Source organism: Pelecanus crispus, chromosome 12 (genome assembly GCF_030463565.1).
Source record: "Pelecanus crispus isolate bPelCri1 chromosome 12, bPelCri1.pri, whole genome shotgun sequence".
Taxonomy (NCBI): Eukaryota; Metazoa; Chordata; class Aves; order Pelecaniformes; family Pelecanidae; genus Pelecanus; species Pelecanus crispus.
The window spans coordinates 22,584,743-22,607,536 of NC_134654.1; the positions used below are offsets into that span (position 1 = coordinate 22,584,743).

Consider the following 22,794-nt stretch of genomic DNA (forward strand, 5'->3'; position numbering starts at 1 on the left):
ACATCAAAAGGAAATTATTTCAGCCATAGAATCCATCAGATGTTCAACTCGACTTTTTCAAAATGAAAGGTTTGTTATCTCCGTTTTAGGTTACTTTGCAGTTATGCTGTTGTATTTGTTTCAGACTTGAGAAAGTCCCAAAAAGTGACATGAATTTTGTAGACTGAATTAAGAAACAAAGCATATAGCACATACAATATCACTGGAAAATATTAAAAATAAAATGTGGTCAGAATGCTATATGTACCTCTGGGTGGAGTTAGTTCAATCATGTTAATTTCACAGAAACCAACAGGGAAAATAGAAGGGGAAGTGGCATGGTAACAAAACCAATCAGACCCATCTGCTGCTTCTGAGCCATCAATCCCAATCATAAGATAGCCATCTGCTAAAACCTTTGTAAAGAAAAACAAAATTTTTCATTAAATACCTTTAACTGCGTGATAAGGCTAGAAAGAAAGCATGCCATGTTTCAAGAGTGAAAAAAGTAACTCAATAATAATGGAAGTAGACTTAGAAGGACATTCAATTATAACAAAACAAAAAAACCCCAAGTCATACCTGTCTCCAAGGTCGCAGGTACTGTTGTCAACTGCATAGTTATGAATGATGAACATTTCCTTTTTCTGATCTCTAGTTTATGTTTCTTGTGAACATCAGTTCTATTTCTAAAGCTTTATAATTCAGTCTACTCTTTAGCTTACAAGGATATTCTGCACACCATTAATGAGAAAAAAGACTTGAAATCATAACCACACTCCTCATTGGTAAGGTTATGCAATTCTGCTAAGCTACTTTTTACATTTTCTTCCTCTTTTAAAACAGATTTCACATGGATGGGATCCCTTAAAACTTCCTTAAAACATATTGATAAACTTCTGCAAGCAAGCAAGATGAGGTTTCTTTCTGAACAGCTGCGAAACATTTGGTATAATTAGCAGAAGATTGTCCTGCAAACTGATCTCACAAACATACTATATTCTAATTAAAGGTTAAGGTTGAAATTCCAGAGATTAAAGTAAAAATAATTAAAAAAAAACCCATAATATACTCTTTTTCATAGCAGTTGTGTATAAACAATTAATTGACACATTACATAAACATTCACTGTGTGAATGAACTGCATTTATTTTGTTTTTGAGCTTTTTGTTTCAAACCTGAATAAAGGTAAGTGAAAAAAGGATTCCCATCTACCTTCCCAAAAATACACATTTGTTTCCTTACCTTTCTAATAGTTGCCACACATATAGCCGAAAGGTTTAAGGGGTCTATAGCTTCCAATTTCATTCCTTCTTTAAACCATTCTCCAGCCGCATCAACCTCTTTAACCTAAAGAATCACATAACAGCACAAGAAGCTAAGAATCTAATAAGCCTGAAACAAAATATAACCCCACACCGTCAAAGCAACAGATTGAAATACCTGTTCTATCATCTCTGCTTAGGTCAAGGAGACCAAATTAGGGAACTGTTTGAATAGAAAAAGTAATGCTTGTGCTGGGCGTGTTTCCAGGACTTAAGTAGAGTTTCAGGTCTGTTCTACACATACCAGGAACTAAAGGTCCTCAATCAACTCTGAGAAAACAGTGTCCTTGCTAGCAAACTCACCTTCATAAATAAATGTGGGGGTGCATCAAAATGTCCATCCTGTTTCTTTGTAATATCTACAAGGAATATTGGTACATATTATTCAGAAGTTTTGTTAATAGAACAGACAGTATGTTTTTCTGAGTATGTTAACTAGTACAATGTAATCATATTATTGGTGTAGGAGGCCCACAGTTTATAATAAGGCTACCACAAAAAAATGGAGGACATAATCCATCTATTTTCCTTATTGACTTCTACCTGAAATACTTCTGAATTCTACCTGAAATCTCATTTATGGAAAAACAAAAAATCCAATATTTACAAGACCACTTGATGATGTCACAAAATTGATACAAATATACACAGAAGCTTTTGCAAAAAATTTGCAAGTAAACTACTTTGCATCATGTTATGACAGAAAATTGTATTTATGGGTTTTTTTAATGTAATTATGCATAATCACACATACGTAGCTGGTTTTAGCTAACTGTTCAATACTACTTGCCACGGGGAATCCCTGGAACTCTGTTAGAGACATTATTTCTGGGAAGTAGCACTGTTCTTGATTTCTCTAACTACTCTTATTTATAAATGGTTTCAGTGAAAGTTTAAGCACTAGGAAAACTGAAGGTTCTCCTGAAGGGATGCCTTGTGGAATGTTTTACAGAAATTCTGTTTCTGACAAGGGACACAAGCTCAATGGAGCAGAGAAATACTAAAACACAGAATTTTTGTTGTTTAGAAGTATTAAATATTTCAAATGATAAGTATTTTTGTATTTCAGATAACAAGGGCCTTAACTGTGTACCACCTATTAGACTGTCACTTCATCTTCCCTGCCCATCTCCTAATGCCCTCTAAAACATGTAAATCCTGCAGTATAAAAATACTAGATAGTCCTTAAACTTGCAAGTTAAAAAAAAAAAATCAGTATCTAATAAGATATTTGTCCATGTTGTATTGTACAAAAGAGACAAACATGAAACTAGGAGTTTGCGGAGCAGGACTGTGTAACTCCAGGTATCAGCACAAATACTTCATGCTTCAGTATTGCAGTTCAAGGTTTTCCTGCCTAGACAGTTTGTTAACCACTATTTATCTGAATTTTTCTAGATATCAACATGCTACAAATCACCTAAAAATTTGTTTTGGCTTTTCCAATGCTGCAAAATACACTAATATACTTTTAACGGAAAATCGTAAATGTAGTGTAATTGGTAAAACCCCTTGGCCCCATTATATAAATTTTTAAAGATCATTATTCAAGCTAGTTTTATTAACTGTATAAAGTGACAATACTGCTTAAGTCAGACTTCTCCAAGCCAATACTGCCCACAGTGACACCTGTAAGACACACCAAGCTTACCAGATCTTTTGAATCTGTGTCCTATACTTCGAGACCAACCAATATGATGAATGAGAGGACTGTACATATGGCACCAGAAGTCATCAGTTTTGTCTTCACTTTCTTCATACACCAATCTTAACCGTCCCCCAATGACACTTTCTACAACTGCTACCCTTGTTCGACAAAGGTGCGTTTTGTCAACAACTTCTACTCTCATGGAAGTTTTGAATGGATACTGCATACTCTCAGACACCTTAAAGTAACAGGAAAAAAAACATTCTGTAAGAATATACTGTTTTCCCTTAGTCATCTGTCTTCTCCTATTAAAGTGCAGTGTCAATGCACTTTTCATTTAATTCAAGTACTTCTTAATCAACCTGCAAAAATGACACATATGATTTCTCTTATATTTCATTGTACATGGGGAAAAATGAAATGTTTCAGAAAATTAAGTAGAATGGATCCTACAGTGCTTTAATTGTATCAAGTACAGCACCTAATACAATTCTCACACAGGTCACAGGAATTTTCCACTGACTTAATGACAGTTCGTGCAGTCGTTAACAATGGATAAAATTACCTTGAGAAACAATTTTAACAAAAAAAATGTTTTTAAACAATTTTACAAGAAAAAAAAGATTTTTTTTTTCTTTGTCATCCACTCAAAATATAGCAATTTAAAAATAGGATTAAAATACTTTATTATAAAAGGCATGGAAAACAAACATTCAACATAATTAAAGCTGGCCACTCACAAACGTATTTCTTCACAATATACCAAAAAGAAAGGAAGAGAATGGGAATAGATGCTAATCTGCCTTGTGACAATACATCCTGTTTAAAAATCAGTATCTGTCACTTGCCATTTCCATTAGGAACTCCCCAAAGTGCTGAGATTGTGCCAATTTAATTTAGCTTCCAACTGAGCAAATTTTTAAGTAGAAATGAACAACTGCAAAAAGGTTTTTTGGGTTTCTTTTAATATGAGATGCAGTATAAGACAATGAGTAGGTCTCATATTCCTACTAAAAGCTACGTACAATCTCACAATATTAGTAAGTAAACTTACAGCACACTATACAGGCAGCTGCCACACTTACAGACATGACTTAAAGACAGCAAAAAAACCCCAACTACTCCAGAAGATGAAAAATACTAACATTTAAAAGTATGTACTTTATTGCATCTAGGTATGTGCAATATTAACACATTTTGTTCAGTTTCTTGAAATAGTGCATGACAAAAATAATTCCCGAATTAGAAAAATGAGTCTTAATTTTTCTTATGTATCAATAAGGGTAGCTTATTAGCACTTTTTTTTTTAATGGGGTATTTTAAAATTAAAATAGACTAACTAGGCTTTTAAAGAAAATTACTTTCTACTAGAGGAAACAGTTTTCCAAATACATACTGACAAGTGTGGACATAAATGGAGAATAGAGATTCCAAGGAAAACTGTATTTAAGGGAAGAAACTACTGTATCATCTTCACTATAAAAGGAGCTAATGTGCCATTGTAAAATACTTCAGTTCTTCACATTGTGCTGCAATTTTGTTTACAGTACATCATTGATATTGCATCAGCCTTACCTTCTGAGAAAAGTCAGGAGGAAGTGTTTTGGCACCAGTAAGTCGTTTCACTAGAAAAGCTTTCCAGTTTGTGTATTTGTGTTGGATGGCTGTTGCAAATGAAGGGGAAAAAATAAGCCACTGATTTTTAATTGTGTCCGTTAGAGACAATATTAGAGTCTGGAATATGTAAATAAGAAATCCCAGATGACTGTTAAAAAGCCTGGATGACAGTAATGACAAAAACCTCTTTAGAGAATGAATGCTACCCAAGATTAAGTTTATGGGTATGTTAGGGCAAAGAATTTAATAACAAAATATAAATAAAAATCAGTGCATGTTCACATCACTGATTAACTAACCGCTTCCACCTTGATCTTAAAAAACTTTAAGTCACATCAGATGGGCTACTCCAAGAAACACTTTCAGCATCAGTCAAGTCCTTACTTTTCCAAAAGTTAAAATGATTTATTCATAACTGTTGAAAGAGTTGCTATGGTAAAAAAAATACTTATATCTGAGCCATGAGCAAATTTAGTTTAATAAAGACTTTTATATCAATCAGTGAGGCTACTATTTACATACTTCGAGGAGGGACTAGAGGCTTCCCACTGGTTGCACACCAACCAACCGGGTGGATGTCAGACCCACAAACGTTGCACCAGAAGTCAAGACTTGAATCATTTTCGAAGCCTTCATATCTTAGCAGAGCATTGTAGCCTGAAAGAAAGCAATCCCATTTAAAAAAAAGACAAAATTTAAACAAGATTATAAAAGATCTATTAACATTTCTTTACCACTCATAATGTATAGTACATTGGATTTTCTAGACTAGAACTTTTTATAGAACATTATTCTTATGTCACATTGCTGCTTGTTATTAATGCACAGAATGGACTACTTTGATAAAAGTGCTATCATGTAAGTTGATTTTTAATTAAAATTAAAATTCTTGAACTATAAACCTTTAGAAGTTATATGTAGGAGGACAAATTATCCACAGTATCTGCTTTTTCATATCTTAGCTATGTGACCTTGAATTTTTAACTTTACTTTTAACCAAGAAAAGTGATTCATATAACAAGGCTTACTTGCTAGCTACTATACAATTTCCTATCTCCTCAATCTGCACTGCTCTTATTGTACTCTGAGGCATTATTAAAAAAAAAAAGAGCATTCTCAAGCTGCACTGAAGCCACTGTAAAACAATGTAACAAAGTGATAGTGCTAAAACATATAACCCTTTGACACAGCTCTGACAACCTAACCAGTGTCAACATTTTACTAACCAGGTGACCACTGACTAAATTATTAGCTCCCTTCACACAGTTATTTTGATTATTTTAATAATTTCAACTAAATTATATTCACCTGCTAATTTTACAATTCCAGCTATCCAGAAGACTTTGGTAGGTAGGCTGCAGTCGGTGTTTGGAACCTCCACTCGCACTCCTTCTGAGATATCACCCCAGCATGTCCCCATAGGTGCCTATCATTTAAGGTAGGGGGGGAAGTCACCAGTTCACCACATGAAAATGATTTTTTTTTGTTATAGTAGTGTTTTATGAGCAACTTTAAAAGACAAAACAATCAATATACAGGATAAGACACAAGCATATGTTTAGAAAACATTTGTTCTACGAAAACCTAGTTTGGTTTTGATTTGAACCTTATGTGTAGTATTGTAATTGTATACAATTATTACTGTGTATTTCCTGCAAAAACTATAGGATTCCAAGTTTAAAAATCTGTAAAGCACAAGCACAAATTGCATATACTCACAGGTCAGCTTTATTCTACTATGTTTCAACCAGGTGCAAGCTACTGATTTTAGCGAGAACAGAGCAATTCCTCTGCAATTCTACTTGCAAGAAAATGATGGTACTTTAAATTCATACCTGTACCACAAACATCAAAATCTTTATATTCTGCAAATCAGAAATGTTCCTGAAAAAAATGCCTGAAAGTTATTTCTTGAATCTATTCTGACAATTTATTATGGTGGGGTTTATCACCCACTGGTTCACATCCTCTCAGAGGAACAGGCTTTCACGTCCCCTGCAAGTGATTATTCCATCAAGCAAGCAAAAAGAATAGAAGGCTGAGCAGCACCTTTTTAACGAATGCCAAAAGGGAACGCACAGCTAGATTCCTCACACTGTCTTGAAGGCTTGTGTTAATAACAAAAAAGAAATAAAAGCTTGATGAACTATTAAGGATTTGGGGAAACTGGAGATAAAAATCACATACAGTTTCCTATCTTAAGAGTATTTTGTTGAACAGAGCATCATGAAAAGATAGTCAAAGATTGTCTTGTAGAGATATCAGAAATGCACAGTGCTGAAGAATCTAAAACCTTAAAAGTGACTCAACTGAAGTTACATTGGTAACAAAATACAAAATCACCCAGTTTATGTTAAACTAGAGATCACCAAGAAGGGAAAGATTTGGGGTATTTTAGAACAACAGTCATATCAAATCTAAGATGTTCCTAGAAAAATAAATTCTTATCAGTTCAGAGAATATCCAGGTATCACAGGGACAATTGAAGGGATCCTCTGGTTCTGTACTGTAGTGGGCAGACAGTAGTCTAAGGCTATGTCTCATTTACAAAGCTCTTTGCAAACACAGAGAACTTAAGAGCTCAGAGGGAATAGCCTCCAACCTGAGAGAATTTTGGCCGAGAGCCACAAGTGAAGAAAGTTGGATTAACCCTGAATGATTGGAAATCACAATACTGGAATTTTGCTGACAATCAGCAATACCCAACTAGCAGCACTAAAAGCCAAACTTATCTTAAAAAGGGATACCCTTCACTAGTAGAAATACTTGAGGCTAGGCATTGAAAACTTAAAATTAGTTTTAACTATTAAAGGAAAAATAAGTTATTGCACGTATGCCAGTTTCTTATTCTTGAAGCCTGGTCTCTTCGTGTTCTGCTATGTCCCATCTACACCAGTCTAGACTGCAGAGCTCTTTTCTGCCATCTGGCAGACAGAGAGAAAAAAAACAACTTGAAAGATGATGGCTTATTTTCACACACAAAACAGGCAGATACAGCTTCTTAATCAAGTCCTATTACACATTTGCTATCATCTCTAAATTGACGTGTAGCTTTTTGAATTGGATTAGGGAAATAAACTTTTCAAACTGCATATTTTAGTAAATCTCGTTGCCTTGTATAGAGATACAAATGAGGCCAAACAAGCAAAAATAGCAGTGTTGAATAATTTCATAATCCAGCTGCACTTAATTGACAGGTATTTTACTGCCTGCTCATCTATTCAGTTGATTCAGAGAGAAAAGTATAGCGAAACACTTCTCCTCACATCAACCAGTAATGGAAATGTCACAGTTTTTTATTTCTAGAATGTGGATTGGTATAGAGGGAAATAGCAGAAAGTTAAATTTGTCCTTGTCTGTGAAAATATTGGTTCTGCTAGTTCTCCTACACCAATCCATATGGCTCACCCTTTAGAAGAAGGACACCATCCTGTGTAGCATCACTACTGAAATGCCAGATAACATTACTGTCCTGAAGTGATGGCTTACAGTATACCTGGCATACTGCACCATCTTTTCCTTTTTCACTCATTATGAATATTCTTAAAGGAGGAAGACTGGATAAACCAGGGCTATAACAGCCATCTTCCTTCATGTCTTCTCTGTCTTCATCTGATTAATCAGTCAATCTTTGCACAGTGCTTTGAAAAACTCAAAGCACTATGTAAGTGTTAAGTCTAATTCATCTGCTGGCTGGAAGGGTAACTCTGAAGTCTGGATTGGCATAGTGCGAACTAGCAGAACCATCATTTACAGGTAAGAACAAATTTACCTTTCAGACTCATGATGAAGAGATCCACTTCACATCACTCCCAAACAAAGAAGATCTGGTTCATCGCTTCCTGCTCCGGGAGATGACTTGGGAAGGTTTATCTGTGAGCAGTAGCTGCCTTCTCTGCAAGGTAAGTCGCAATCAGGAAGGTGCTGTTGGACAGGGGCACCTAAAGGCTAAGTATCCCCACACAGAATCACAGAATTGTTTAGGTTGGAAAAGACCTTTAAGATCATCCAGTCCAACCATTAACCTACACTACCAAGTCCACACTAAACCAATCAAGGGTAGACTAGACGAAACCATGTCCCAAAGTGCCACATCTACCCGTTTTTTGGACACTTCATGCCTAGCTGAACAAAGATGTCATGGGTTAAATAACTGGCTTCTAAAAGTTTTGGATGGCACTGACATTACCACAATTTCAGACTTGAAACTTGTATCAGGATTTTAATGGCAGAGCGATGCTACCAATTCCTGAAGCGTAAAGATACTACACTGATACCTTGTGTGTGAACAGTACCCACACTAAAGGTAATGCCACAGAAGACAACGTGCAAAACAGTTTAAAATAAAAAGTTCAAAGCAAAGCACTGCCACCTAGTGTAAAATCCTGGAAATGTTCCCTTAGAGCAAATACTTAAGTCACAAAAGAAACCAAAAGAATGAAAGTATTTCAGCTCAGAATAAAATTAAACTGGAAGAAAGACTAAAAAATGCTTCAGAAAATGTGCATCTCACTAGCAACAGACAGGAAAAGAATAATTACTATTAATTGTATGTTAAGTAGTACTGACAAACAACTCAAAGCACTGTATTTGCTTTCATTTCTAGGAATGATTTCAGCTAATAAAAGCAAGTATAGAAAAAAAGTAAAAACTGTTTAGAAGAAAATGAAATTGGAATGCAGGTTAGAAATGAGCACATTGTACATTACTAAGCTATAACACGATATTAAAACCATTAAATTAAGAGTTTTCCTCCTTGCATCAGCTACTACTGTGTGTCTGATTAACACAATTTGACAAAAAAAAAGCTGTAAGGCGCATAAACTGTAATTCTAGCTTTGTCACAGGCTTCCTATATGACATAAAGCAAAGCAGCTTCCCTACTGCAGTTTACTGAACTATAAAGTGGGCATAGTTGTAGCATTGCTAGTGAGTTTCATTAGGGTTACTCAGTACTGTCTGGAATGAAGGGAACGGGGAAGTACAAAAGCCACATTAAGGGCATCAAAACACTTTGAAGTGAATTCTTCTCATACAGAGAAAGAGATAGAGAGAAATTCAAGGTTTAAGTGTTTTAATTCTGAAATGTAACTGTTTTAATTGAAGAGGAAATAACTCCCCAGGCAAAAAAAAAAAAAAAAAACACTGATCGGAGAAAATTACATCAGACCTGAAATACTGAAGTATGCCAGGTTATTTTTTAAAAAATTTTAAAAAAATCAATAAGCCAAATCCTACATAATTCCCTTAAATTTTCTTTAGTATTGATCCCAATGTTCCCTATCAAATATGCATACAGATATACACAGTATAATGAGATACATATTTTATCTAATAACAAATTTAAGGGTAGATATGTCATGATTTTACTGTCAATTAAAAACTTCTGTTTTGAACAAAATAAGCTTTATATATTTAGTCCTGTGGACACACAAAACATGTGCATGGAATCCATAATACAGATGGTAAACAAACATCAACCAATACAAACTTTTACAAATCAAAGCAATATAGCACACAGAAGACATAGCAATAATCTTTCCAAACAGACAAAAAAGAGTATTGTTTCTTTTAATTATCAACAGAGAGTGGGAAAGGGAAAGAAGGATCTAACAAGAGGCTACTAATGTGTTTTCAGATTCTGACTGGTTTAAAGAATGCATTTTTCCAAGAAATAATAACAGTAAAACTAAATTAAATCACACCCTTGTAACACTAAGTAATGTCCACCAAAGAAGCAGAAATCTCCAAAGGAGACTGCAGGAGTTGCATTTCACTTGTATAAAAAGAGGAAAACGGGGACAGAAAAGAAACAGCATTCAGGCTTAGGAGCACTGTTGCCACGTAGCTTGTGAAAATTTTCGAGGTAAAATATGAACATTAGTATTGTATCTGTTCACATTATCAGTGTACCACTCAACTTAATGAATGAAGCTGTAAGAAAGGAAGATATAACTTCTTTTAAAATGGAATGTTATAGCATAATTTACCAAGTGACCTAACTGTTGTAGCTGTATCCTAATTAAGGAAGACATACATCATGAAGCATTTGCTGTTATAAAAACACAGCCCAGGTTATCAAACAATACTTTTTGATGTGTACTTATGAAATTACTTATTATAGCATGTACATAACTGTGAAAGCAAAGTGCAAACACGCTTACTTAAGCACATGGAATTTGGTACAAATTCACGAAGCTGTACTAATGCAAGTCTCTGTTCTGGGCAATAGTTAAGGCCTCTGAGCATAAAGGGTGCTATTCAGAAAGTGCCAACTGCCAAGAGCCCTCAGCTCCTACTGATTTATAAGTTGACAGGGCTCAGCATGAATTCCAGAACTGGACAGAAAATATGTCTCTTCTCCCTTATGGACAAATTACACGAAACAAAATGTTTGTTTCGATTGCAATTTTCATCAGATAATTCTGAGCAAAATATAACTTTCATAAGAGATGGAACACTTCAGCTTCCCAAAAGAAAAAAAAAAGTATGCAAAGAAAACATGTTCCGTCAGAAAGTTTTTACTTAAGAGACAGAAAGTACTGACAATATTTTAAACCAAATCTAATAATCGGAATTTAACAAACACATTAAATATGGATGCTGCTAAGTATTTTCCTCATCCCCTAATTACATTCTGTAATGACTGAGGATTTTCTGTTTGGAATTTTTGTAACTGTCATACAAAGAAACCCAACCTCTTTCATCTCACATTTATAAAAAGCCTTCATTTTCCTCTATTTCTACACTACCTGGCAGCACAACTGACAGGGAGAATCTGACTGAAAACTAAGAAAAAAAAAAATCCCAAATCCAAACATGTAACCAAAGATCAGTTCAACATAATGGAGAAAGCCTGACTCAATCTAAAAAGCCCTCTTTAACTTTTTCTAATACTGCATGACCTGGTTGATTTGATACTTAGTAGTGCATTTGAAGATTTTGCACCTTGAATGTGAGACAAATAACTTCACAAGTGTTTAAGAGTCCTCCTTTTACTTTGTTCTTTGTTTATGAGAGAATGTATGATGAGAGTAACTGATAGTGTCCGAATGGTTTCAAAGGACAGATAAAAACAAACACACCTATCTAAAAAGTAGTCATACTAATACAGTTTACAATGTAAGTTTCATAGTTGTGCTGGTTTTGGCTGGGATAGAGTTAATTTTCTTCACAGTAGCTAGTATGGGGCTATGTTTTGGATTTGTGCTGGAAACAACACAGGGATGTTTTAGTTACTGCTGAGCAGCGCTTACACAGAGTCAAGGCCTCTTCTGCTCCTCACCCCACCCCACCAGCGAGCAGGCTGGGGGGCACGAGATGCTGGGAGGGGACACAGCCAGGACAGCTGACCCCAACTCACCCAAGGGATATCCCACACCATATGGCATCATGCTCAGCGTATAGAGCTGGGGGAAGAAGGAGGAAGGGGGGGATACTCGGAGTGATGGCGTTTGTCTCCCCAAGTAACCATTACGTGTGATAGAGCCCTGCTTTCCTGGAGATGGCTGAACACCTGCCTGCTGGTGGGAAGTAGTGAATGAATTCCTTGTTTTGCTTTGCTTGCATGCATGCAGCTTTAGCTTTCCTTATTAAACTGTCTTTATACTCAACCCATGAGTTTTCTCACTTTTACTCTTCTGATTCTCTCCCCCATCCCACCAGGGGTGAAGCAGCTGTGGGGTGCTTAGTTGCTGGCTGGGGTTAAACCACAACAACAGTCCAAGGCCATGAAACATATTTGAATATGAATGTTTTGCAAAAATGAATTCAAGAGTTAACATGGACTCACTCTCTCTCATGCACACAAACAAAAGGATAGCACATATTGAAAAATACTTACGTGTTTAAAACAGGTAACAGGAGCTGCTGTAAAGCTATTGCTATTGATGTAGTTACCCCAGCTGAAACCTTCCACAGGAACAGCTGCTAAGAGAAAGTTATTTTATTTAGGAAGCTGCTAATGAACCACAAATCTTATATTATCAAGAATTTGTTTCAGCTCTGCTTATAGGCCATTACCTGCTTTAGTCTTTGCCTGGTTTTGTAAAGTTGCTTGGTACTGAGCATATGCTGCTAACTTAGCCACTAAGGGTTGTTTTTGTAGAACTTTAGCCTTCTTTGTCGGAGGTTTACCCTAAAACAAAAAAGCTAAGTAAATACAGTCTTTCCAAACTCCCATCAGGAAACTTCCATAGGTCTGTAGCATCTCTCTGGTACATTTAACTAAAATTAGAACAACACAGAATGGAAGTTGACTAAGTATCACAAAACTACATGTAATATTAAATAAATTTAAAAACCAGTAGCAAAGAATGTCCAAGAGATTACTTTTGTACTAGTATTCCAACTTGAACAGCATTATAGATTCATTGTTGTTTACCTGAAAAAAAGATATCTTTTAAAAGCAGGTCAAAAGGAAGAACTTTTAATCTAATTTATATCAATGCAATTTCTTGGCATCTATTGCAATAATTTTGAGATAGGATATAATGATATTTCCTGACATTTCTATCTCTTTTCTTGAATATTACAAACATACCTTAATGATTATTTGATTAATATTTCAAGAGAACAGACCAAAACCCGTTTTGCAAATCTATATAGTTAAGAAAACCGTCAAAAACAACACACAACAATGCTAACTAAACCTTTATGCTCTCTAAAGCCAGAAAGTATCTTGGGTATGAGATACATGGAATTACAAGTCACTACATATGCAGAGTGAAGATTTTTCCTGATCTTTTTCTTGCAGAAGGGCCACTGCAGCAGAAATGAAATAAGGAGTCAGTATTCTCTGGAATTTGCTCTGCTGAGCAAAGCAATTTGTTCACAACTGATACAGTTTTGAGTTTTGGCTTACAAAATCACTCATGCGAAAATTTTAATGTGTCAAGAAACTTGACTTATCTTAAAACATCATGCAAGTTTTACAAATGTACATGTTTTACACACACAGACTATAATAAGTATATAAAGAAAATGGTGTCTGTACCGCTACCTGAAGTCTGGCCAGAATGCTGGCCTTCTTGGAGTTCGATGAATAGCTTCTAGAGCATGACACACTGCAGAAGCGTTTTGTTTTAGAGTAAAAAGCATCACGGACACCAACCATGCCACACATCTCGCATGTAGCTAATCAGAGGAGAGAAAGAGCCGATGTTAAGAGTGTAATAAAGACCCCAGTAAAAATTCCAAACAAAGACAACATAAGGAAGGTCCTGTAGGTGGCACCACCAAACAGTTTCTTAGCATTTGACCCTGAAGAGAATTGCACAGAAAAATAACTTAAGAACATCACCACAAATGTCAGTAAAACACCAAGAACCTCAAGTTCATTGGCAAAAGAGTGCTTCCTTTCTGCTCCCTATTAATTTTACCACTGGTAGAGGTGAATGACCCAGCTAAATCAGCCAAAGCTGATTTTTGCATTTTCACAGTTCTCAAGGAAAGGTCTGCTTTAAATCTGGGCCTATCAATCTTTGTTTACTCTAAATATTTAATACTTTCGACCTGAAATAAAGCCAGATCTCTTTTCTGAATCATAAATTGGGATACCAAATGTACCCTAGCCCACCAATATTCTCTTCTAGCTTCAGAGGTTGACAGCATCACCTACTGAGCTGTTCATAAGAGTTTGTGAGCAACTTATGCCAATGAGGCAATACCAAGATTCTACCCAGAGGGAGCTTTGCTAATCACTAACGATTTTGGCTAAAGTATTTTTTCCCCAACGATAAAAGCAATCCTCCCTTTTTTTATTTTTTCCAGTATACTCTAGCTCACAGCTAGTGGGCAGTGAACAGGTATACACTGACAGACTATATACAGTAGGAGTAATGAAGTTTTCCTAGTATAGGAAGAAGCATACTTTAATATATTCTATATATAACATAAAGGGTAGAGAGAATATATGCCCAAGTGTAGAGAGAACACACTGACATTTTCCTCAAAGCTCAAAGAATAAAACCAATGTACATGAGAACATACACATGCATGTGCATACATACACAACGCACGTTTGATAGGAGGGCAGATATTCCCATGCTATTTCTTTCCTGACAGCAGGATTCAAAAATCTATCTTATTTCAGTTTAGCAAAAACCAACTAATTCCCCCCTTCCAAAACAAACCAACACCAACCCTTCAGCTGTTTCAGTCCCTTTTCAATCACGATCAACATTTGGGATTGGACCCTCACAACTGACAGCACAGGCTAAAAAAAATATAAACATCAAACTCTTCGTACCCATGCACCACATACTTACCCATGCCAGATTTGCCATCTGGATAAGTATAAACCTGTCCATTGTTCTTTATAATTGGGAGACTGGATGGCAAAGGAGCAACCTCCTCTTCACTCTCATCTGAACTGGAGCTGCTGCTGGTGTCCTCACTACAACTATCATAACCGTCAAACATCCCGAATGAATCACGTCTTTTCCTTTCTGCTCGTGAAGTATGTTCTGTCTAAAAATTAAAAACAAACAAACAACAAAAAACCCAAAGAATAGCAGAGCATTCTGAATGCAAATATTTCAAAGTCAAGCTTAAAAAGTTTCAAAGGTCAAAGTCAGCCTTCAAAAGTAGATGTATTAAACTGCTCTATCAGCAGAGATATGAGCCATACATTGCCAATTAAATTAGTACTGGTATAGTCAAAACTAGCCAATTTTTGGTATTGTGATATACAGGAAGAAAAATCTATCTCACAATCCACTGAGAATACACAGTAGCAGTCCATACATTTCTTTTTCTTGGTGTCTTCAGAGTTCATTAAACCTGACGTGCTGAATAATGACAGCCACACAGATCTTATATGCAAATGAGCACATTCCAGATGGCTGCAGCCAATTTCACTAAAATTCATTCATTTGAGAAAGCTGGGCAGAGAAAAGACAGTTCAACCAAGAGGGCACTTATTCCACAGGAACAGAAATGAGAGTATAGCCCTGCTCTCATTGGCTTGTGGGGTTACGGATAAATCACTCAGCTTCCCTATGATTCAGTTTCTCACGTGTGAAACAGGAATACCTCTCTACCTCACAGGGATGTTCTGAGGATTAATACATTAACAATTATGAAGAGCTTAGTTACTATGGCAATCGGGTCTGTATGAATGCTAAAAGATAGAAAGGTGACTAATTTGCCACTGTCATACACAAAAACTTGTTACATAAGAGTTTTCCTAGAACCAAAAAATCTGAGGTCAAATAAAAACATGCAATTTTGAAGAACACATAAAACAGTTAAGCAATTTTCAGCAAAGACATTAAAGAAGTATAAATAATAGATTAACTGATGTCTTTTTTCTGATGCACAGCCAATACATGCGCTTTAATACAGTAACAATTTTCACTTTATTAATTATCTTACACAGCTCTACTGAAACAAGGCTACTGCTACATGAGCTGCCCACATTAAGCTAAAAAAGATTAAAAAAAAAAATCAAAGTATTTCCATTATCCTTAACAGTATCCACTAAGTTTGAGAGGAAATAACAGATAAAGAGAAGACAAATTCTACAATAGAAGCACAAGTTAGGAGAATGAAGTACAGCCAAGAAAACAGAAAAAAAAAAAAATATCGAGAGCCTTTGCCCCTACTTCCTTTTCCAAGAGTTATTTTATTTAAAAGTCATTGCAGACAGAAAAATAATATGTGATTGGACTTTTCCTTCTTAAATTGCATTTGGATTCATAGCTTTAAGATTTCATCACAGTAATTCCCCAAATCCCTTTCCTAGAGAGTATATGCCTGAACATCTTTATTGTTGGATCTCATCCGAGCCTTTTTCTGCCATGCTATCCTTTTATTATAATATTCTCTATTCTCCTTTGCAGTCTGACTAAATCCTATTATAGAAGGATTTCCTTACAGTTAAAAGGGAAAACTGATTTCCATGCTGACCCAATCCTAGCATCCAATTAAAAAAAAAAACCCAAAAAACCCCAAAAGCCAGTAAGCGCAAAAGGTTATGCAACAAGGTAAACAAATTTAAAACACTTAAAGCAGCTCTGAAACAAAACAAAAAAAAGTCAGTGTAATGTTAATTATGCACACATTCCTCAGCCAACAATTCAAAATTCTATTAAAACCAACCAAAACTTAGGATAGGGCATAACTTGACAACTCCTTGAAGGAGCTGACCTCTGCCTGCCGCAGCTAGGGTAACAGTCACAATCATTAGAGGAAACACTGAGCGATGGCAGAACAAAACCTAGGCCTGAGCTGCACCAGTAACAAGTCTTACCTGTACACTCTTACTGATGCTATTAGCCAACAAGATGCAAGATCAGTTATTTGTTTGTGTGTGCACGTGTGGGTAGATTAAGGCAGAAGTTGAGCACAACGTTGCCATGGATACAGTGTTCTGTGAACACTGCCAGTAATTTACAGATCAGAACACGAAGACTAGTCATCTTCCTCAAGATTTCACAAACTCCTTAATGCCTCACAATACTTAACTTTCCTTGACCACAGTCTCCACTAAGAAATAAAATGCAACACCATATTAACCATTCACAACAGTAATAGCAGAACACCATGATGCCTTCTAGTATTACGGATAGGTACTAGTGGTGTTTCAGAGCCCATGGGCAGGGTCTCCTTTCTCAATCGCTCACCCTCCCTAAGTCACCTGATCTGATTTCACGAAGAGATTAGGGCCCTGTCCCACATAAAGGAGGACTTCAACACTTTAGTGGAGGCTGCAGTACAAGGTAGTCTCAGGACATCCCTTTTCCATTCCAGACTGGAGAACTCTGGAGCCACACGGCAGTTCTGCTTTGCCCAGTAGTTTGCTGGCAGATGTCTGAAATGCTGTAGCAGCTCGGAAGGAAGAGAAGTGCAGCCCATTCCCAGTCCCTCCAACTCTCAATGCTACAGTACAGAAACTCCATAGCCAGCACCGCTCCCCTGCAAGGGAAGGTGAAAGAAGAAATGGGAGGTTGGAGGCAAGATGAGGGACCAGTGGCACGGAAGGGAAGACAGGCTGCTCTAGGCAAGTTGAAGCATGGTGCAAGATTACAACTGCAGATACCACAATAGCGCAGTTGGCTCTTTTTTTTGTTCTTCTTTTGCATCACATATATTTAGAACCTCAATATCACTGCCAAGCTCTCTTTGCCAAAATATCCACAGATGAGAAAGAAAATATTCCCACTTTCTATATGGAAAGTTGGGCCCTCTACTAAGAAAATCATTCTTCAGCGCTATATGGGTTCCTAAATAGCAATCATCAAGTTCGTTGAGTTTAGCTACACTGTCAAAACAAGCCTCATATATCAACTTTCCATTTACTTTATATTTGGCCAAACCGTCCCAGTTCAAGTTATGAGCGATTCAAAACAGCAGCTTTGCTTATTGTTTTAAAATGATACTGTAGTTTTTATAAAACATTTTTGTCCAAGCTTTTGCCAGAAGATGACCACGTTTGCCAGATAATTTATGTAGGATGTTCTTAATGTTAATTTATAGTTGTTATCTGGACTGTAATTCTGGGAAAACTACTCAAAATATGTTTTGTGAGACTTGGAAAAGGTACGGTTTTGCAACAAAAAAAATAGAAAGTACTTTGTGTGCAGAAGTACATGGAAGTTAGAGAAGATGATATGCAAATACCTATGCTGGAATTTTGCTAGAGCAGATCAAAACATTTCTATTTTGATAATAAACACCACTAAGGTTCTTTTTAACCCATGTTGAGAGACAGCATTTACAGAAACAAACGAACCACATGTGGAATCTCTGCTAACCCTTCCTGCAAAACTTAGAGGTCATATTCTTTTGCAAACCCTGTCTAACATCTGAAACAGAAGAAAGTTGGGGTACAACTCTGAACTCAAAGGTCAAAAATGGCATCCTTACAAAAATGACAATGTATGCCTCAAACAGAACCATAACTGAGATAAAGCAGCTGCTTTGGGAACCGCAGCAAGTTCTTGCAAGTGATCGAGCAGCAGTGTGCCTTATCAGCTGACCAGCAATATCTTGTCTGTCTGACCAAAAAGCACCTAACCACGGTAGCTACAGGACCTCTATGAATGGAAGCCTCAGAAAGAACAGCTTATTACCCTGCACGGTGTTTGCACTGAATTTTGAGGTGCTGTCCATGAGAATGCAGTCCTTCAGCCAAAAAAGCTACCAGCAACTAACAGCAGCAGTAGCTTGATCTCAGAATTACAGCCATAGTAAGATCAATCCACGTTTCACAACATAGGCATACAAGAAAAAAAAAGTTTCCTATTCTTAGAATCTGGATTTAACACTAAAAATCATGCTGAGGAGGTTGTCTTTTCCTCAAAACTGAATGAGATCAGTGTTCTTCACCTTCTAAGAAATGATGGAATAGTATCCTGCCTATCTGCAAAACATGCTTTGAGTAAGAGTCTGGCTTACTGTAGAACTTAGAACCTTGTAGCTGGTTAATACCAAAAGAGCAGTAGCTTAAGTAACTCCACCACTAAGAAAGAGTCTACTAGTACATTAAGCAGAAGCAATGCACAAACAAAAGAACAAGACAAACTTTTAGGCATACTGGCTAAATCTTGTTTTCCTAATGAGATTACTGGTTCCTCAACAGAAAAAGTCTAGGGTAAGCCGGACTGGCAAATAAGCCTGTGCGACTATTTGCTTGGGGGTTTTCTTGCATACTTTTCTTTATTGAAGGGATGGGTGGAGAAAGGAACTCTTAAGAACTGCTTTCTTATTCTGCCCAACTTCCCATTTTCCTGTTCTTCCTCTCCTCCCTGTGAGTACTTGGCAACAATGTATTTTTCAGAAATACTCTTAATTAACCATTACACAAGGCAAATGGTACGATAACAGAATATAGTCAAGGTAACCGGTTTCCCTAAAAGTAGGACGGCAACTCTAAACAAATATGAAAAAGAACTAGTTTCTCACTCTCTTAAGATATAGTATAATATACATACAGTTGAATTTGGTCAGCACATTATAGCATACATTCTTTGAACGTAACAGCTACTCTTTCAGCGTAAAAAGCTGGTCACGAAGGGTGAACAATGCATGGCCAAAACCCAAAACAAAACTATTTAATGTTAATTAGACATCAAATACTTACTCAGGAAATTGCTTTAGTGTCTTGATGAAGACTATGCTAGAGTATTGGCAAAATTCACGAGACAATGTTTTGAAGGTGAAAACTTGCTACAAAAAATACCCCATGATTAAGTAACCAAACTTCTTGCCCCCAAATAAGTGCATCCTGGCCAAAGGAGGATGATCCAGAACAGTCACAGAAAGGTTTCAAACCACTCAAAATGGTTGTTATTACTACTGAACCAATTTGGTGCTTTAATTCAGAAAGGTAGCAATTTACAGCTTGGAGTACAAGAGCTGTAGCTTAAAGGCCTACCAGCACCTATACAGATAGGCATCACTTTCCATACACAGATCTAACCCCCAGAAACGTGACAGAAGTATAGACAGATGGTATTTGGGGCCAAGGTCAGCAATGAGGTCACCACAACCTTCAAGCCAAGGGTCTGTGACAAGAGACATTTACTTTAATCACATATCCTTAACAGATCGTGCATTTCCCATAGTATATTTCCAAGTTGGTATTAAATTTGATGCACAGCTTTTTGTTTTCAAAAGTTCATTAATGTGTTATGCTACAAGCTTAGTTTTAGCTCTGGATGTTAGCATTAAGGAAAAAAGACAATGGAACTAATTTATTACAACTCTTCCGAATGTAAGCTGGCCAAAATAATTTACTGTAGTAATACTAGCTTGCCCCCTGTGGAACTGAAGTCTAATTGTGCCTCATAGCATGACAAAAAAAGAAAATTCAAACATGGTACCAATTTAAAGAGAACATACTTTCAGCTTTCATTAAAAACAAACAAACAAAAAACCCCCAAAGCTAAACATCTTGGGATTCCTGGAAATCAGAACCAACCAAACTTAACTTTTTTATATAAGCAACTCACCTCTATCTGGAAATGTGCCTTCCACTCTTATTATAAGTAAAATCTCTGCTGGAAAATTACAGAAATGTTTTTTCCTGTCTCTTCATTTGCTATGTATGACAGCATTTTGTCTGAAGCCAGTTTCTGCTGTTTGCCAATGGTTTTGTCCATAGCCTCTTCCCCAGGGGGTTTCACACAAGAGGGGAGACTCTTTCATAAAAAAATATATCAAATTAGCAGGCAATTTTGGAGGGGGTGTGTGATGATTAATACGTGAAATATCTGAGTTTTGAGAAAACTGAAAATCTGTTACAAACTCCATTATGTTTCTACAAAGCCCTTACAGGAGAATCTGGAAGAGGCAAATATTTCACTTTAAACACTATGTTACCATTAAAAAAAAAAAATCAATTTAAATGTAAAAAAAAACACCCCAAAAAACCCAACACCAACCCAAAACCAAAGTCTTCAACACCTGAATTCATTCCATGTGCTCAGAGCCAGATTCAGCAAAATATCACACATGCCCAGAATGTGCTGACTTACCTGAGAAATGAAGGTATGCAGTAGTAGTTTGCAGAAGGTATCAAAAGCCTTGCAAAATTAAATCAAATTTTAGAAGGTAAGAGAAATGAAAGCCAACGAGAGCGAACTTTTGTACATATTTTCACTACTGCCACAGTCATCCAGCACTTTAGGGAACCAAAACAAAGCAAATTCTTACTTTCACTCTACAATCCTTTTGCACATGCACAAAGCTACACACTCTCAAGAACAACACCTAAACTATTCTTGTGGCATAAACAGTAACTTCCATATAGGAGAGTATATACCTCTGCTATGTTTCCCTATAGCTTACATTACACACTTCCTCAAAATGATCCCTAGGCAGAAGCAACGAGTAAAGACTTGACCTAGCCTACCAAGTTTGATTGCTTTGTTTTAAAGGGATATATTGCTTTAGTTCCCGTTTAGTGTTCCAGATTAGACTCTCTCATAGCCTTTTCATTCCATTCAAGTCAAAATCAGACTGTTATAAAAGAATACAACAAGCAAATAAGTAAATACAGGTTCTCAAACCTGCAAAATAATCTTCATTTAAAATACAGAAGACTGCCCTGCAGCTTTCAGTTTTAACTGGTGTTACATGTGAAAAAAATCACAAGGGCTGCCACCCACATTTTAAATAGTTATTTTAAAATTAATTACTTTTTCACACGCAGTAGTTTCTACCATAATCAGCATATGCTTTGCAGTAGGATTTTTTTTTTTTTTTAAAGTCACACCGGACAGAAATTGTTACACTTTAAAACATTTCCAGAAACAACCTGAAACTGGTTTCACGGGTTTACTGCTCTTCACATTAAGAACAAAGTCACAATATAAACAGTCATAAAAATTATGTGGAGGGGGGAACTGGATGCAAAGAATCCAAATCTTTTGAAGTGCTAATATTAAAGAATACTCTACAGCACTTAAAATGAGCACGACTGGAAAGCTAAACCGTAAAGGCTTTAGCTGCAAGAGGAAGTTACTGAAAACGCAGCACTTCAGTGGAGCCCTATGGGAACGCGGACCCGAGTACGCCCGCATCGCTCGGTACGAGATGATCGGAAACTTTTTACTTTTTACTACCGATCCTGACTGCCGGCAGGAAGAAGAAGGGGAGGAAGGGGGAAAAAAAAAAAAAAACCCAAACGCACCTCAACCCGACCCCAGCACAGCCCGGGAAGGGGGGGGAGCGCAGGGCTCGGCCAGCGGCCGGGATCACAACAAAGGGGGAGCCGCCGCTGCCCGCCTCCACGTGCCCGCGGCTCCCCCCGGTGACAGGCTCGGCTCCGCGCCGCTGCCGGCGCCCCCCCACAGCCCCCCCGCCGCCGGGGGCCCCTGCGCCTCGGGCTGCCCCCGCTCCGCGGCGCGGCGAGGCTCCGCGGGGCTGCCCGCAATGAAACTTTTCGCGACAGCGCTCGGAACGCCGGCCCGAAGCCGGCCCCGCTCCGCGCCCCCCGGCGGAGCCCCCCGGCGGAGCCCCCCGCCGCGGGCGGGCACGCCCCCCGCCGAGCCGCGCCGCCCCCCCAGAAGCCGCAGGGTGCCGGGGCTGCTCCCCTCACACAGGTGCGGCGGCCGGCCTCCCCCGGCACAGGCAGCCAGGGGGGCTGCTCAGCCCCCAGCCCCCCAACCCCGCCGCCCGCCGCTCCCCTCAGGCACCGGGGCCCCCGCTCGCCCCCTCAGCGGGGCAGCCCCCGCCGCGGCTGCAGCCTCCCCCGCGCTGTGCTACTCACCAGGTCCT

The 22,794-nt window shown here is 37.6% G+C and overlaps 1 protein-coding gene across 4 annotated transcripts in view; it reads right to left on the bottom strand.

The window, feature by feature from the left end:
• MBTD1 (mbt domain containing 1) overlaps positions 1–15,039 on the bottom strand; it is a 31,720-nt gene extending 16,681 nt beyond the window's left edge. For 2 of the 4 annotated variants that reach the window (XM_075720268.1, XM_075720267.1), the window contains exons 1-11: positions 14,838–15,039; positions 13,565–13,704; positions 12,592–12,706; positions 12,413–12,498; positions 5,878–5,995; positions 5,092–5,226; positions 4,528–4,616; positions 2,956–3,190; positions 1,608–1,663; positions 1,225–1,329; positions 248–395 (exon numbers count right to left, since the gene is read on the bottom strand). In XM_075720268.1, coding sequence (XP_075576383.1) covers positions 248–395; positions 1,225–1,329; positions 1,608–1,663; positions 2,956–3,190; positions 4,528–4,616; positions 5,092–5,226; positions 5,878–5,995; positions 12,413–12,498; positions 12,592–12,706; positions 13,565–13,704; positions 14,838–14,991 — 1,381 coding nt within the window. In that variant the 5' untranslated portion in view covers positions 14,992–15,039. The remainder of the gene's footprint in view (positions 1–247; positions 396–1,224; positions 1,330–1,607; positions 1,664–2,955; positions 3,191–4,527; positions 4,617–5,091; positions 5,227–5,877; positions 5,996–12,412; positions 12,499–12,591; positions 12,707–13,564; positions 13,705–14,837) is intronic. The other 2 variants (XM_009485738.2, XM_075720269.1) reach the window with 2 other exon arrangements.
• Positions 15,040–22,794: the final 7,755 nt, after the last annotated feature.